Here is a 13,271-nt window from a genome sequence, read left to right on the forward strand (position 1 = left end):
AGAACTTACTCAGGCGTAAACTATCAAGAACTACAAACTTACTATTTTATTCACAGGTTAATCAATACATACTTATTTTTACGATTATGATAATTTAGAATTTCTATCGATAAAAAATGTAAAGAAATAGACCAAAAATAATACCTGATTTGATTTAGATATGGATCATAGATACCAAAAACTTGATCTAATCTCATGGGGGTTAAGGCAATGATGAATAGATGTTCTTGAGATGTTGGACTCATTTTTTTTTAATTTAATTTTTCTTCATGAAAACGAATAAAACTCATAATCGTCGAATTATAAGATTCCTTCAATCATGAAGTGATAATAAGCCAAATTGTCCTACTCAACAAAATACGTGGAAAAATGGGTGCCCTTAACTATCGGCTGAATAAGTAAAAGAATGCTTATGCTGCCCCCACGCCCCGTGAGGTGATCAGTAAATGCACATCTCTTTGCAGTCTGTTTCCATTACAAGGCAGTTGAAAGACTCGATGATCGCTTTTAACATCTCTCTAATCATCTCATGCCACTCAAGCCTAGGCATTCTTTGCTCTAATCCCTTCTCATGTCCCTAACTTGATGCGACCAATCTCTTGGTTTTACCAGTTCAAATGGAGTGAATTTTTTTAGAACAGAATTAAGGCTTTTCCTAAGATCCGGTGAAAAATAACTATTCTCAAATGGCTATCGATGGCCCAGAACTGCAACCCAAGAGAGGGTGAATTAGGCTCAAATTGAAAATGACTTTTTTTTTTAAAGAATAAAGCACTAATTATAAAAAAAAATAAAAAATAAAAGGTACCATGCACGAGTTAATATGAAATTAAGCAGAACGTAATCAATGAAAGAGGTGTAAAAAAAAAAAAAAATAAATAAACCAGAAAGACTTGTAATGATTTGGCGCAACAGATGCCTACATCCATGTTATATGCAAAAAACGAACCAATGTCCCCTTAATAGAGAAGCTCATGTATCCTCTGCACATACGTTCACCTGTACGTATGTGTTATGAACGATGTGTCAAAGGCCATAGCAAAATCTATACTCGTACAATAGGCCTGCAATAGGAGCTTTTGAAGGTAACTAAAAGCTCCTCTCTTTTTAAAGTAAGTGTTTAAAATAGATACATCATAAGCCATAGCAAAATCTAAAACTAAGATCCCCTCCTCATTTTTCTCTCCAAAACCACATCATCCATGTAACCCACCCCTTATTATAATCTTTCTCCTTGACTAAAACCTTGAACTAATCCATGTGGTCCCAAAATTTTAACTTACCATTTTCATCCAATCCTACTTAAGGTGCATAAGCGCTAATTATATTGACAACCTCCTTCAGCACAAGCTTAATGCATATAATCCTATCTCCGAATCTTTTAGCATCCACCACAACATTCTTTAAATCTTTATCCACCATTATGCCCCCTCCACTTCTATTATTTTTATCCCCCATTTGCAAAAATGTTTAAAGTCCACTAACTCCTTCCATCTAGTCTTTTGAATAAATGCTTCTTTTTTTTTTGGTAGAAAAATACAAGCTATGTTAAACCTTCTTCTCCTCATAACACCTATCAATTCTAAACTCTTACCCGCTAAAGATCCAATGCTCCAAGATGCTAGTCTAATCCTACGCTTTTGGACTAACTTCTTTAACCGCACTCATCCACAGTGCGAGAACCCTTGCCTACTTGTCACCACATCCAAGCACCAACTTGGCACGTCGCTTACAAGGGATGCCCTACGAACCCTTACCTTCCATTGTTACATGGATAACTTGAAAAAATAATTAACAGCATAAGTCAACATCTAGATCAAAAAAATCTCCCCTTTGTCGTCATCAGAAGAATTTAGGCAAGAAATCATAATATATATATATATATATATATGAAGTGATAAGAATGAATTTATAGCAAAAAAAAAAATCAGTAACATATGAGGCAAAAGCATGGATTTATAGCTAAAACATCGTCATTCAGTCATGATAAGCATCCTGAAGAAATAAAGTCTGAAGAACAGTAAAATACATTGAAACAAACTCACATAGTTCCATAAGAGAGCTCTTTCTCATGGAGAAGGTGGTGGAGGAGGAACAAAGGAATAGATATGGTTGAACATCTCTTGGAAGGATCGGGTGAGGTGTTGAAAAGACTCCACCATATCCATTTGAGCGATCCTCATTGCCCTAACATCATTTCGGATTTCATTTGCAAATTCATGAAACTCTCTGCTTGTGAGAGGTCTGTCCAAATCTTCATCAATGTGCATAGCCTCAGTAGGATCAATTGGAGTATCTTCAGACTGAGGAGGTAGTGGATGGACAATATACCCAGGATGATAAGTCTATACATTACAGCCTCACTAGTCAGTTGCTTATATAAATTATAAACGTACTAAATCAAAACATAACAGTAAAATAGACAATATAAACAGATTATATAGATGAAGCAATTCACCTTTATTTGACCAAGAAGAAAAAAATCGGAGAGGTTCCCTGAAAGGCAGCGAGGCCCCTGCACCAGCACAGGGGCCAACGGGAGCATGTGGGAGCATCAACAGGTATTGGATTTCTGCCCTTCACGAGTGGCAGGACAGCCATTTCACCCCTTCATAAATAGGCATAGGGGCCACGCTGTCTTTTAAGATTTTATCCCTTAAAAAATATAGAAGTGATGAAGGGGTCCTACACACCCTAACCCTGAACTAAGGATTAGGTCAAAGTTTAGGGAAGTAGGGCCACAGTAAGCGCAGGACAGAATAGGCTTGATGAGGAGAAACCTGATCTCCCTAAAACTCGGGTTCAGAAGAGAGATATTCTGGTTGAGTGAAGATTCTGATGCGAAACAGCCTCTTCTGCGAAGCAGGGTATTAAGGCTGCTACATTTGCCCCTCACAGACCCTGCAGTACTCTAAGCCTCGTGCACTAGGTTGTCTTCTTTTATTTTATTTGTTTATAAAGTTTCTGACGGGATGTCAATGGATAAAATCTCATAGAAAGAAGCCAACTCCACACTGGTGCAATAGGCCTGCAATAGGTTGTGGCCAGAATAGAATATGGACTCTGGTTTGGGCTGAAACAAAGACTGAAAAGGTCCAGAAATAAGTAATGCTCAAATTACCCTTACAAACAATGCATTATTATGAGCTTCAGCTTCACAATTATTAAGCATTCGCTGACTTCTAAGGTCTAACCTTTCGTTCCCCTACTGAAAAGGGGCAAAACCGCTTCGCACCACCGATAGACTACTACAGATTCCATTCAAAAGGCGCTACTTAGTTTCGCAAGCCTTTGTAGGGCCTGAGGCCACCAGAGAATCCGTAAATCTGAGGAGCATGAGTGTTTTTGAAAGTGAAAAGGGGAAAAGTAAAGGACATAAAAGTGAAAAAGCTCAAGCAAAAGAAAATTTAAATCTTCATTCTAGAATGGAAAATGGAGAAATAAAGGATCTCTGCAAATAGCATGACTAAATTGAAATATGTAAAACCAATTATTCTCTAAAATCCATGTCAAGATGTAAAATCAAAGCAAGTACAGTTCATCAGTTCAATGCACTAGCACAGACTTAAACAATAGTACGGGTCCCTCAACTTAAAAAAGGAATAAATAAATAAAAGTGAATGAAGAATAAGGAATATATACCTGATGGCAGATCTCACAAGTTATATCTCCTTTCTCATTGCACCAGAGCTGAACACACTTTCTGTGAGCAAACTGAACAGAATTTTATTGTCAAATCAGCATCCAATCTAAATTATAAATCCATTAAAACTTACAAATAATTAGCCATGTGCTCATCAAAGAGCAACCCCCTCCCTCTATTTCTCTCAATTTTTCAGCAACTTTTTTGTCTTGGTCCATTCCTAGGAACAAAAAAAGGGGGAAGGGGTTTCCTCTTTAATGAGCACATGGCTAATTTGATGGGTAAAGTAGTAATTTCATGTTAAAAATAAAACACTCCAATGCAATTTCAGCTACCACCACCACCTCCTCCTCCTCCTCCAGACACCACTGCCACTGCCACCGCCATTGCCTCTACCAAAATTGTGGGTATTGAATGACATTTTTGTAAATTTACATAAGTTCCATACACCGAAATTAATATGTGCTTAACAAATGCATTTCTATTTCCTTTCTAGCCCAGAAATAGAAATTTCTAATGTTATCAAACACATTTTTTGCCCACAAACAGAAATACAAAAAGTCATTTCTGGAATAGAAACATAGCCTACAAACAAAAGTGATATTATGCAGACACTTAGAAACTCAATAGGAAAAAAAAATTGAAATAAAAAAGGGAATGTCTATCCCACTCTTGCTTTTGGTAGTTCAGCAAGACTTTTTGGACTTTTTTTCTTTGAACTGGAAACTCGAGACTGGAACTAGCGAAAACAACAGCTCAAGTAGATAATCACTAACATGTTAGGGGTGAACATGGTTTAAAGTATCGGTACGTATCGTACTGTATCGGCCGATACGTATCTGTATTTGCCCTTACCCATACGATACATTGAATTTTTAAAACCCTTTTGTATCGATATGTAGGCAATACATACTAATACGATATGATACGCACTTGATACTCTATGGAAAATTAAAAAATGAGGTAAAATGTACGTTTCTATATGTATTGTACCAATACAGTGTGCTACGGTCATATAATGGCCAAGATGAGTCATTTTTTAGAAAAACACAATTTTTTGAGGGGTTTTTGTTCCAAAGTTGCTGCCAACTATTTTTCTCTCCAATTAAAGTGGAAATCAAGGTTGGGAAAAAGATTTTACATTTATGGGACAACTACAAACCTTAGATTCTTAGTGCAATACTCTTAATTTAGTGTTTATGCATAATACATGTTATATATAGCTTTTTTTTAACTATTTTTTTTATGCAAAAGTGTACAAGAAAGTATTTCCTATCCATTTATATGCGTATCTTAAGTGTATCTCCGATACGATACGATACCCTCCAATACATATCTTAATTTTGGTCACCAATACCGATACTTTAATCCTTGGGGTGAATGCAACATTCTACTTCTAATGTGAGCAACACACGAATTGGTATGATAATATAAAAAAAAAAACAAACACACACACACACACACACAATCACAGAAGAAACAAAAGATTTATATGGTTCGAAAAAACCACCTACATCAACGGAGTGAGATCGATCTTCCGCTAAGAACAAGAGAAAAGATTACAACACTTGCAATTTAATTTCCAAATCCAAGTCCTTGTAGAACCCATCTCTCTCTCCTTTTTCTCATTTGATCACTTATTTAGTTTCTCTACTACTTACTAACACCTTACTACAGTACTACACTCTTCCATTTTATAGTTTCATTGTTGTTTTCTGTCTCCATTGTAAAGAACACCAACTAATTCTTTCTCTTCTTTTCTAAGAAAACTCCACTTTGATTTAATGTCTTCAACAAGCAACAACTTTCTTGTTGAACACTCCACCTTGCTTTAATGACTTCAACAATTAACCACTAATTTGTTGAACACTCCATTTTGCTTTTATTTCCTCCACCCACTCTCTTTCTTCAATAGCTCATATAAACTATTGAACCAACCCATCAACCGGTCTAGATAAAAGACTCTAAACCCAACAATCTCCACCTTGGCTTTTATCATAGCCACTAGGAGACTCGTTGAACCTGAACTATTTTCGATCATTTCTTAATATTAGCAGTAAAAGAAATATTGCATATATTCCTACCATCTTGTGTATTTCATTTCTATTCACTCATTGGGGTAATGGAAATATCATCAACCATTATACTCCTCATCAATCAATGTAATCTTTTACCTTCTTCTCCTTTAATCATGACTAGAATTCTACATGAGACATTCATTGCTCCACCTGCAATTGAAGTCTTAAACTCTTTGGAGTCCAATTGACTAATAGAAATTAAATTCCCATGAATCTCCGGAACATACTTCACATCACCAAGAGTGCGAACTGCTCCATCAAATATTTTTATCTTCACCATTCCTAGCCCTTGTTTTCACAAGTAGATCCATCACAAAGTGACGCACTCCCTTTGGTTTCTTGGAATTTGTCAAATAATATCCTATTGGAGCAAAAATGAAAGGAACTTTTAGAATCTAAAATCCATTCATCACAAAAAGCAATATTTATACCTTTGGAAAAATGTGGATTCTTCTTTTTTCATTCCAAACACTCCCTCTACATGTGCCTAATCTGCACTTATACCAACACATGCGGTTCTTGTTCACCTTTACTCTCAAACTTTGCTTGTCACCAGCCATAGCAAGAACCTCATCACCACTCAAATAAATATATTTTTTAGCCATAGTTATTCAATTCCTATCATCATGAGTCCTCTCCTCCTTTTCTTTCTCTGCAATCTAATTTTTATTAATCAATTACTCCAAAGGGTTTAAGACTTCAATTACGGCTTGAGCAATGAAAGTTTCAAGTGAAGCTCTAGTCATAATCAAAGGAGAAGAAGGTAAAATGTTGTATCAATTGATAGGGAGTACAATGGTTGATGATATTCCAACTACCCCAATGAGTAAATGAAAATGGAATACATAAATTGGTAGGAACGTATGTAAGATTTCTTTTGCCGCTTATATTAAGAAATGATCGAAAGGAGTTCAAGTTCAACAAGTCTCCAAGTGCTTATAACAAAAGCTAAGTTGGAGATTGTTGGGTTTGATGGCTTTTATCTAGACCGATTGATGGATTGATTCAATTGTTTAGATAAACTAATGAAGAAAGAGAGTGAGTAGAGGATATTAAAGCAAAATAGAGTGTTCAACAAGAAAGTGGTTAGTTGTTAAAGTCATTGAAGCAAGGTAGAATGTTCAACAAAAAATTCATTCGTTGTTAAAGACATTAAATCAAAGTGGAGTTGAGGAGAGAGAATTAATGGGTTTTCTCTACAATAGAGGGAGAAAACAATGATGAAGCTATAAAATAGGAGAGTGTAGTAGAGTGTTAATTAGTAGAAAAATAGAGAAAGTGAATGAGTAACCAAGTGAGAAATTGGGAAGAGGAGTGTACAAGAGACTTAGGTTTGGGAATCAAATTGTAAGTATTATGATCTTTTTCTTATCTTGTTTTTAGTGGAATATTGATCTCACTCCATGGATATAGGCAGTTTTTCCGAACCACGTAAATCTCTTGTCTCTTATGTGATTGTGTTTTTATTTTTATTTTTTGTTTTCTTATTGATCTTGTCATATCGAATTCATGAATTGCTCACATTAGAAGGAGAATATTGCTTCTAACCCCAACAAATGGTATCGGAACCAAGGTGGTGATAGGGCCAAGATTTTAGCAGAGCCAGGACTTGGGAACCCAATATGCCTCCAAGGATGAAATCCAAGAAAATCTCGGTGGCTACCGTGTGGAGGGGAGATTGTTGGGGTCCCAATCAAAAGCTGGAATTAATATCCCACATCAGAGTGAGTAGCCCAATGAGGAGACTTATAGGTACTTGAGCACCCTCTCCTTAACAACTAGTTTTTTAAGATGAATTCTACCCATGTTCCTAACAATCCCCCTTAAAAAAATTAAAAATAAAAGGCAAAATAATGCTCCCTGGTTGCGTTGCCCCTGCACCGGCACAAAGGGGGGTAAAACGACGCCCACCCCTGTGAAATACAATAAACCCAGCCCTTTTGACGCCAATGTGCGCCCCCTCATTGGCCCATGCTGGCATAGGGGGCACATAACCAGAGAGCATTTTTTCCCCGAAAATAAATTCAAAAAGTTAGTTTAAATCACACAATTACCTGATCTTCATGTGCACAATGGTTATTATAACTACCTAATCTTCATATGCACAATGGTCTTTAATGACTTGACTGATCTTCATGAGCAAATGGTAATTATCAACAATGGCAAAGGATCAAGTCCAGATCGAAAAGCTCCAGATGAGACAAAAAAGATATCTCTTAACATATTAAAAAAGAGAAATCTCCAATGACTATAAGAACCATGCTGAAGAGACCAAAGAAAACAAAAGCAGGCTTCCTTTCATACATGTCTGGATTCAGCCAAAAAGCGTAATCTTAATGAGATTTTTCAGATGCCTACAGCTCCTCTTGATATTTATTTGGGAATTCCTTTTGTGAGTGGTAAAATCTCTAAAACTCATTGCTCCAATTAGCTTAATAGAGTCTCACTGAAACTTCAAAATTGGAAAGCAAGTAATTTAAGCTTGGCTGGGAAGCTTACTTTATTTCAGTCCTCTTTATCCTCAATGACTTTGTATTATATGTCATGTTTCAAACTCTCAACAGCAGTTCGCAAGGAATTGGATAAGATCAGCAAAAATTTCTTTTGGTAAAATGGAAATTCTTGATTGGTTCCGGCAGTTAGTTGGAAGACTATATGCCAACCCAAGGGATTTGGAGGCCTCAATATCAAACTCTCAGCCCCTATAAATTTGGCCCTTCTTGCTAAGAAAGGTTGGGATCTTCTCAATCCTTCTTCTTTATGGAGTAGATTGATCTTCCAAATTCCACCTTTCTTCAACTGGAAATCAGTTTGTGTACCTTGAGATTTATTACGAAGCGGCTTATTCATTCAAGTGGGCAATGGACAGTCTAATCCTTGGGTAGATAATTGGATTCCTTCAATCCAACCCTCTGTTGGTCCTTATCCTATCTGTCCTCAAGCTCCTGCAACAATTGAGCAGCTTATAGATCCTTTTTCTCATTCATGGAGTACTGATATTGTTTTTCATTGGTGGCCACCGGACTTGCTCAAAAGATCATTTCCATTCCTCTTCCTATCATGCCTACTGAGGATAAGTTTATATGGGCTACTACTTCTAATGGACAATTTACCGTGGCATCAACTTATAGTATTGCTCTTAATGGTTTTTGCACATCTTATCATGGTTTAACATTTTGGCCGAAATGGTCAAAATTTTCGACCATATCGAGGGAGACCGAGACAAAATGCACTGGTACTTATAAAAGTCCCCAATTTCGACCCATTTCGACAAATTTCAACACATTCGAACATTTCGATGGGTTCAACCATTTTGGTCTAACCAGACCCTTATAAAATGGACTTGTTTCCCATTTTACAAAAATCGAATACTATGCTCCCTATTTTGACTGTAAGAGGTAGAAAACATAGGAAATCAACCAAGAAATTGAACTTTCTCCATCAATCTTTCATTCTACACTTGAATCTTACACAACTAAAGTACATCTACGTACGAAAAGGTTCTTTGAGAGAAAAGGTAAACCCCATTTTCCCCAAATATCATTTTTCTACACTAGAATCTTACACAACTAAAGTACATCTACGTAAGAAAAGGTTCTTGGAGCGAAAAGATAAACCCCATTTTTCCCAAATATCATTTTTCGTACAATGTACTTGTAAATATAATAGAATGATTTCAATTTTTATCTCTTTTTTTTTTTTTTTCTTTCTTTTTTTTTTTTTTTTTTGATCCTCTACATTATGTTTTTTTTTTTAATCATGTGTTTTCTATTTTTAGTTACTACCTTATATATGTAGTAGTAGTACAACTTCAGTCAACGAACACTAACAAACTTGGATCAACACCACAAGTATCACTTTAGGTGTTTTCTTTGAATAGGTTAGAAATGTCGAAAATTGGATGTATGCAAAAATCAGACCAAAAAAATCCAGTTTGGCACATTGCAGGCAAATTTCCCTAGTTTCCTCAAAATTTTGGTCTTGACCATGGTCGAAACCTGATATGTTGCACCTTGCATCTTATCACCCAATTTGGTTAAAGATTTGGAAACTTCCTACAGCTCCTAAAGTTCAAATTCTCATATGGAAGATTGTGCATTATTACCTCTTCCGGATTTTTACTTAATAGTAGATGTTTCCAACTTCCCACTCAATGTATGCTTTGTCTAATCAATATTCAAACTATTGAATACCTCTTCAAAGATTGCCTAGTTTCTCAGCACATTTGGAATTTAGATCGGTTCACTCAACTATTTTATTGTCAGAACTTAATTGATAGCCTCATCTCTTTTATTCTTCAATCAAATTCTCAATTGAGGGAAAGCATGGCATGTTTATCTTTCATCTCAAGCATTATTTGGCAAATATGGATGGGATATATGAACTTTGTTTTCAGAAATCAGAGAGAGGAACCTATCAGTATTCTATATAAGGCTATAAGTTTTGCAAAGGATTACATTTCTACCATCCCTTTTCCACAAAGCAATCATGTTCAGCGAATAGTTCATTGGCTTTCTCCTCTGTATCCATTTGCTAAATTCAATATAAATGGATCTAGCATGGGCAATCCTAGTAAAGCAGGGATCAGTGGCATTTGTTGTGATTCATCAAATCATTTCATTTGTTTTTTCTCCACTGGTATTCAATGGAATTATGCACTTGTTGCTGAATCTCCGGCGGTTCATCGAGCACTCTTATTTGCTTTTCAGCAAGGTAGGTTCTCGACATGTTGTCATCGAGAGTGATAATTTACTGGTAATCAATCTCCTCAATCAAAAGGTTTCTTCCATTACTTAGAGAATTTCTTTTATTATATTAGATTGTCTACCTATATCTAGAGTTTTTGATGAAATTGTTTTTCAGCACTCTCCAAGAGGCTAGTTTTACAGCTGATGTTCTTGCTTCTCTAGGTGCCAAGGAACAGTAAGATAAGGTTTGGGTTGATTCCCCTCCTCCTCGTATTTTTCTTCAGTTGTACTTTTGACTTTTGCTCAACTTTGTCCCATCTTTAATAAAAAAATCTTATCAAAAAAAGGCTGCCTTTCATAAAACTTCAGTATAGAGCAAAGGTAGAGCAGTAATACCTTCAAGCTGCCACTACAAGCGCAAGGGATCTCCAGGTTCTTAATGTGGTCCTCCTCTTGGCAAATGCGGCATTCCACCACCTGAATAAGTGGCTTTTCCTCATCAGAGACTTCATGTTTTCTCTCATCATCGCAGTCAGAACCGGGAGCTCCAGATGACCCCGGAACATCAGCTCCTTGCATTGATTGCAAGGTAGCAGGTGTTATAAGATGGCCAAGTGGCCAACCGACAAAACCTAATGATCCCACTTCATCGACAAACTCCCTCCTCAAATTAACTTCCTGATTCACAAAAATTCCACATGACACTCACTTCCAATTCAAAGATTCCGTTCCACATTCAGCTTAATTGATCCTGGAAAATATCACACAAAGCATTGAAAAAGAAGCTCCAATAGCTTTAAACTGGAAAACGGATCGAAGGGAATAAGGGATTCTTCGTCCCGAGAGCTCCATAATGCCAACTCCAAGAACAGGAAAAAAAATGATTTTCTTTTTTTCTTTTTTTTTTTCATCTGCCATTTATCGATCAATAAAGATCTTAAGGTTACATACGAAATGAAGCGCCATTGGTTGGCAAACATTTTAAAATTCGTAACAGAGTTTTAAAACATCATCAAACAAACAGAAATTTCCCAAATTCATCAATATTTACCTTCAAAGAAGCTCAAACGGGCCAAAATACCAACCAAAAGAAATCTACATTTCCGGAAAAAGAAAATGATCTTGATAGATCCCAATTCGATAAAACCCCTTAGAAAGCAAAAGAATTGAAAGAAAAACAGTGCAGTAAAATAACAGGAAATTGAATTTTTTTTTGTTTTTTTAGTAGAAAGGAAATTGAATCTTTAGAGACATAACCCTAGAAATCCACGATGCCCTTAAAATGTCGGTGAATCGAAGGCTTCCTTCATCGGAAGCAATCACACGCAGAGATTAGGTTATCAGCTCCACAATGAGAGGAGGAAGGACCACATAATAGGATAGAAAATGATGAAACGAGAGAAAAGAGCACCTGCAACTGCAAGAAAGGCGTGTTCTTCTATCTTTTTCTTTTTCGCATTCTCCGCGACTTTTTTGTTTGTTTTGTAAATTACACCCAGGCTATGTTTGGTAGCCAAGGAAAGAAAATAAAAAGGAAAGAAAAGAAAAAAGAATCTAGAAAAGAAAAGAAAAGAGAAGAAAAGAAACGAAATGGTAAAAAAATAAAAAGATTATGTATGTTTGGCTACCAAAAGAAGAAAAGAAAAGAAAAAAAAAATTCAAAAAAATTTGAATTTTAAAAGAGAGATAGGCACATAAGAAATCATTGTGTAATCATTATTTTTTGTTTTATTATTTTTTCATATTTTCTCATGTTTTCTTGTGTTTTTGGCAAGAAAATTTTTGAGGGAGCAAAAGAAAACTTCACAATTCCCAAGAGAAATTTTGAATTTGAAAAGGAGAATCTTCTCTTGGGTGAAAACATACCAAGTGCAAAGAAAAATTCTTCACCCAAAGAAAAAAATACAAAATTGTACTTTTTTCTTTTCTTTTCTTTTCTTTTTTTGGCTACCAAACATAGCCCCAATGTCTTAACAACGTTCAAAATTGCCACTTGCCACTCCGACAATATTCAAAATTGACATTTGGGGTCAAGGTTCTAAAATTCGGTAACGGTACTGTGATCGGTCAACGTCGATACCATTCTAAAATCGTTCCGGATTTATTTGGATCAAATCATATTGGATACATTTATATTTGGTTTTTTTTTTTTTTTTAATCAATTTTTGTTACGATTTTGTTCTTGAATCATACATGTGTATCAGGATCTGAAAAATCTAAATCGGAGATCAATCATGGCTCACACTGTTCTGATCTGATCTGATTCGATCCGAGTTTTAAAACCGGATTTAGAAAGCAAGCAATTTTATGACATCAAATCATCATCCCGTTAAATACAAAACCTTGCTCTAGACAGCAGGTGCATGATATCCATAAGAAATGGAATGAACTCCATGAGCAAGAACAATTGATTGCATTTGACAAGATCAAAGTTCCTTAGAATCTCACTCAGTATCTTTCAAATTTGTAGTTGAGTTGAGAGTGATGTCATTTTTTGACCTATTCGTAGTGCTTCGTCCAATCAAATAAAAATATGATGTAATTTATTCCTTATGTATGTTTTGGTACATAGCCATAAGGGAACAATTGAGAATTTTATACTTTTATGATTTTCAAACGGTCGCTACTCTTTGTTGCAGTTGTTTCGTTTTCCTCATTTACGGTGCACTTCCATGTTCTTCTTTCTTCACTTTTTATGCTTATTATTTTGACAGTGGTGGGAGGGGGACGGCAAGGAGGTCGGGTGGTGGTAAGTGGGTTGTGCATAGGGGGTCAGGGGTTTGAAGACAAGGATGGGATGGCATGTATTGTGCAAGTGGTGGATGAAAATAAAGATAGGGTTTAGATCAACTCCCCCTAAGG

General features: G+C 36.0%; 1 protein-coding gene across 14 annotated transcripts; it reads right to left on the reverse strand.

Moving 5' to 3' along the window:
- Positions 1–1,938: 1,938 nt before the first annotated feature.
- On the reverse strand, positions 1,939–11,902 carry LOC122068469 (E3 ubiquitin-protein ligase MARCHF11-like). Of its 14 annotated transcripts, XR_006137120.1 has the most exons (6): positions 11,667–11,882; positions 10,806–11,160; positions 3,979–4,035; positions 3,643–3,714; positions 3,195–3,326; positions 2,212–2,345 (listed from the first exon to the last, which is right to left on the reverse strand). XR_006137120.1 is itself a non-coding variant. In XM_042632324.1 (5 exons), exons 2-5 carry the CDS (start codon positions 10,986–10,988, stop codon positions 2,070–2,072), a joined length of 588 nt encoding a protein of 195 aa, XP_042488258.1. In that variant the 5' UTR covers positions 10,989–11,160; positions 11,821–11,902; the 3' UTR covers positions 1,939–2,069. The 14 variants fall into 14 exon arrangements, 13 of the variants coding, with proteins under 13 accessions (XP_042488258.1, XP_042488260.1, XP_042488266.1 ...); XM_042632324.1 differs by lacking the exon at positions 3,195–3,326 and having other exon boundaries at positions 1,939–2,345; positions 11,821–11,902; XM_042632326.1 differs by lacking the exon at positions 3,195–3,326 and having other exon boundaries at positions 1,939–2,345; positions 10,806–11,087; positions 11,821–11,895.
- Between the last annotated feature and the right edge of the window lie 1,369 nt (positions 11,903–13,271).

Source organism: Macadamia integrifolia, unplaced genomic scaffold, assembly GCF_013358625.1.
Source record: "Macadamia integrifolia cultivar HAES 741 unplaced genomic scaffold, SCU_Mint_v3 scaffold401, whole genome shotgun sequence".
NCBI lineage: Eukaryota > Viridiplantae > Streptophyta > Magnoliopsida > Proteales > Proteaceae > Macadamia > Macadamia integrifolia.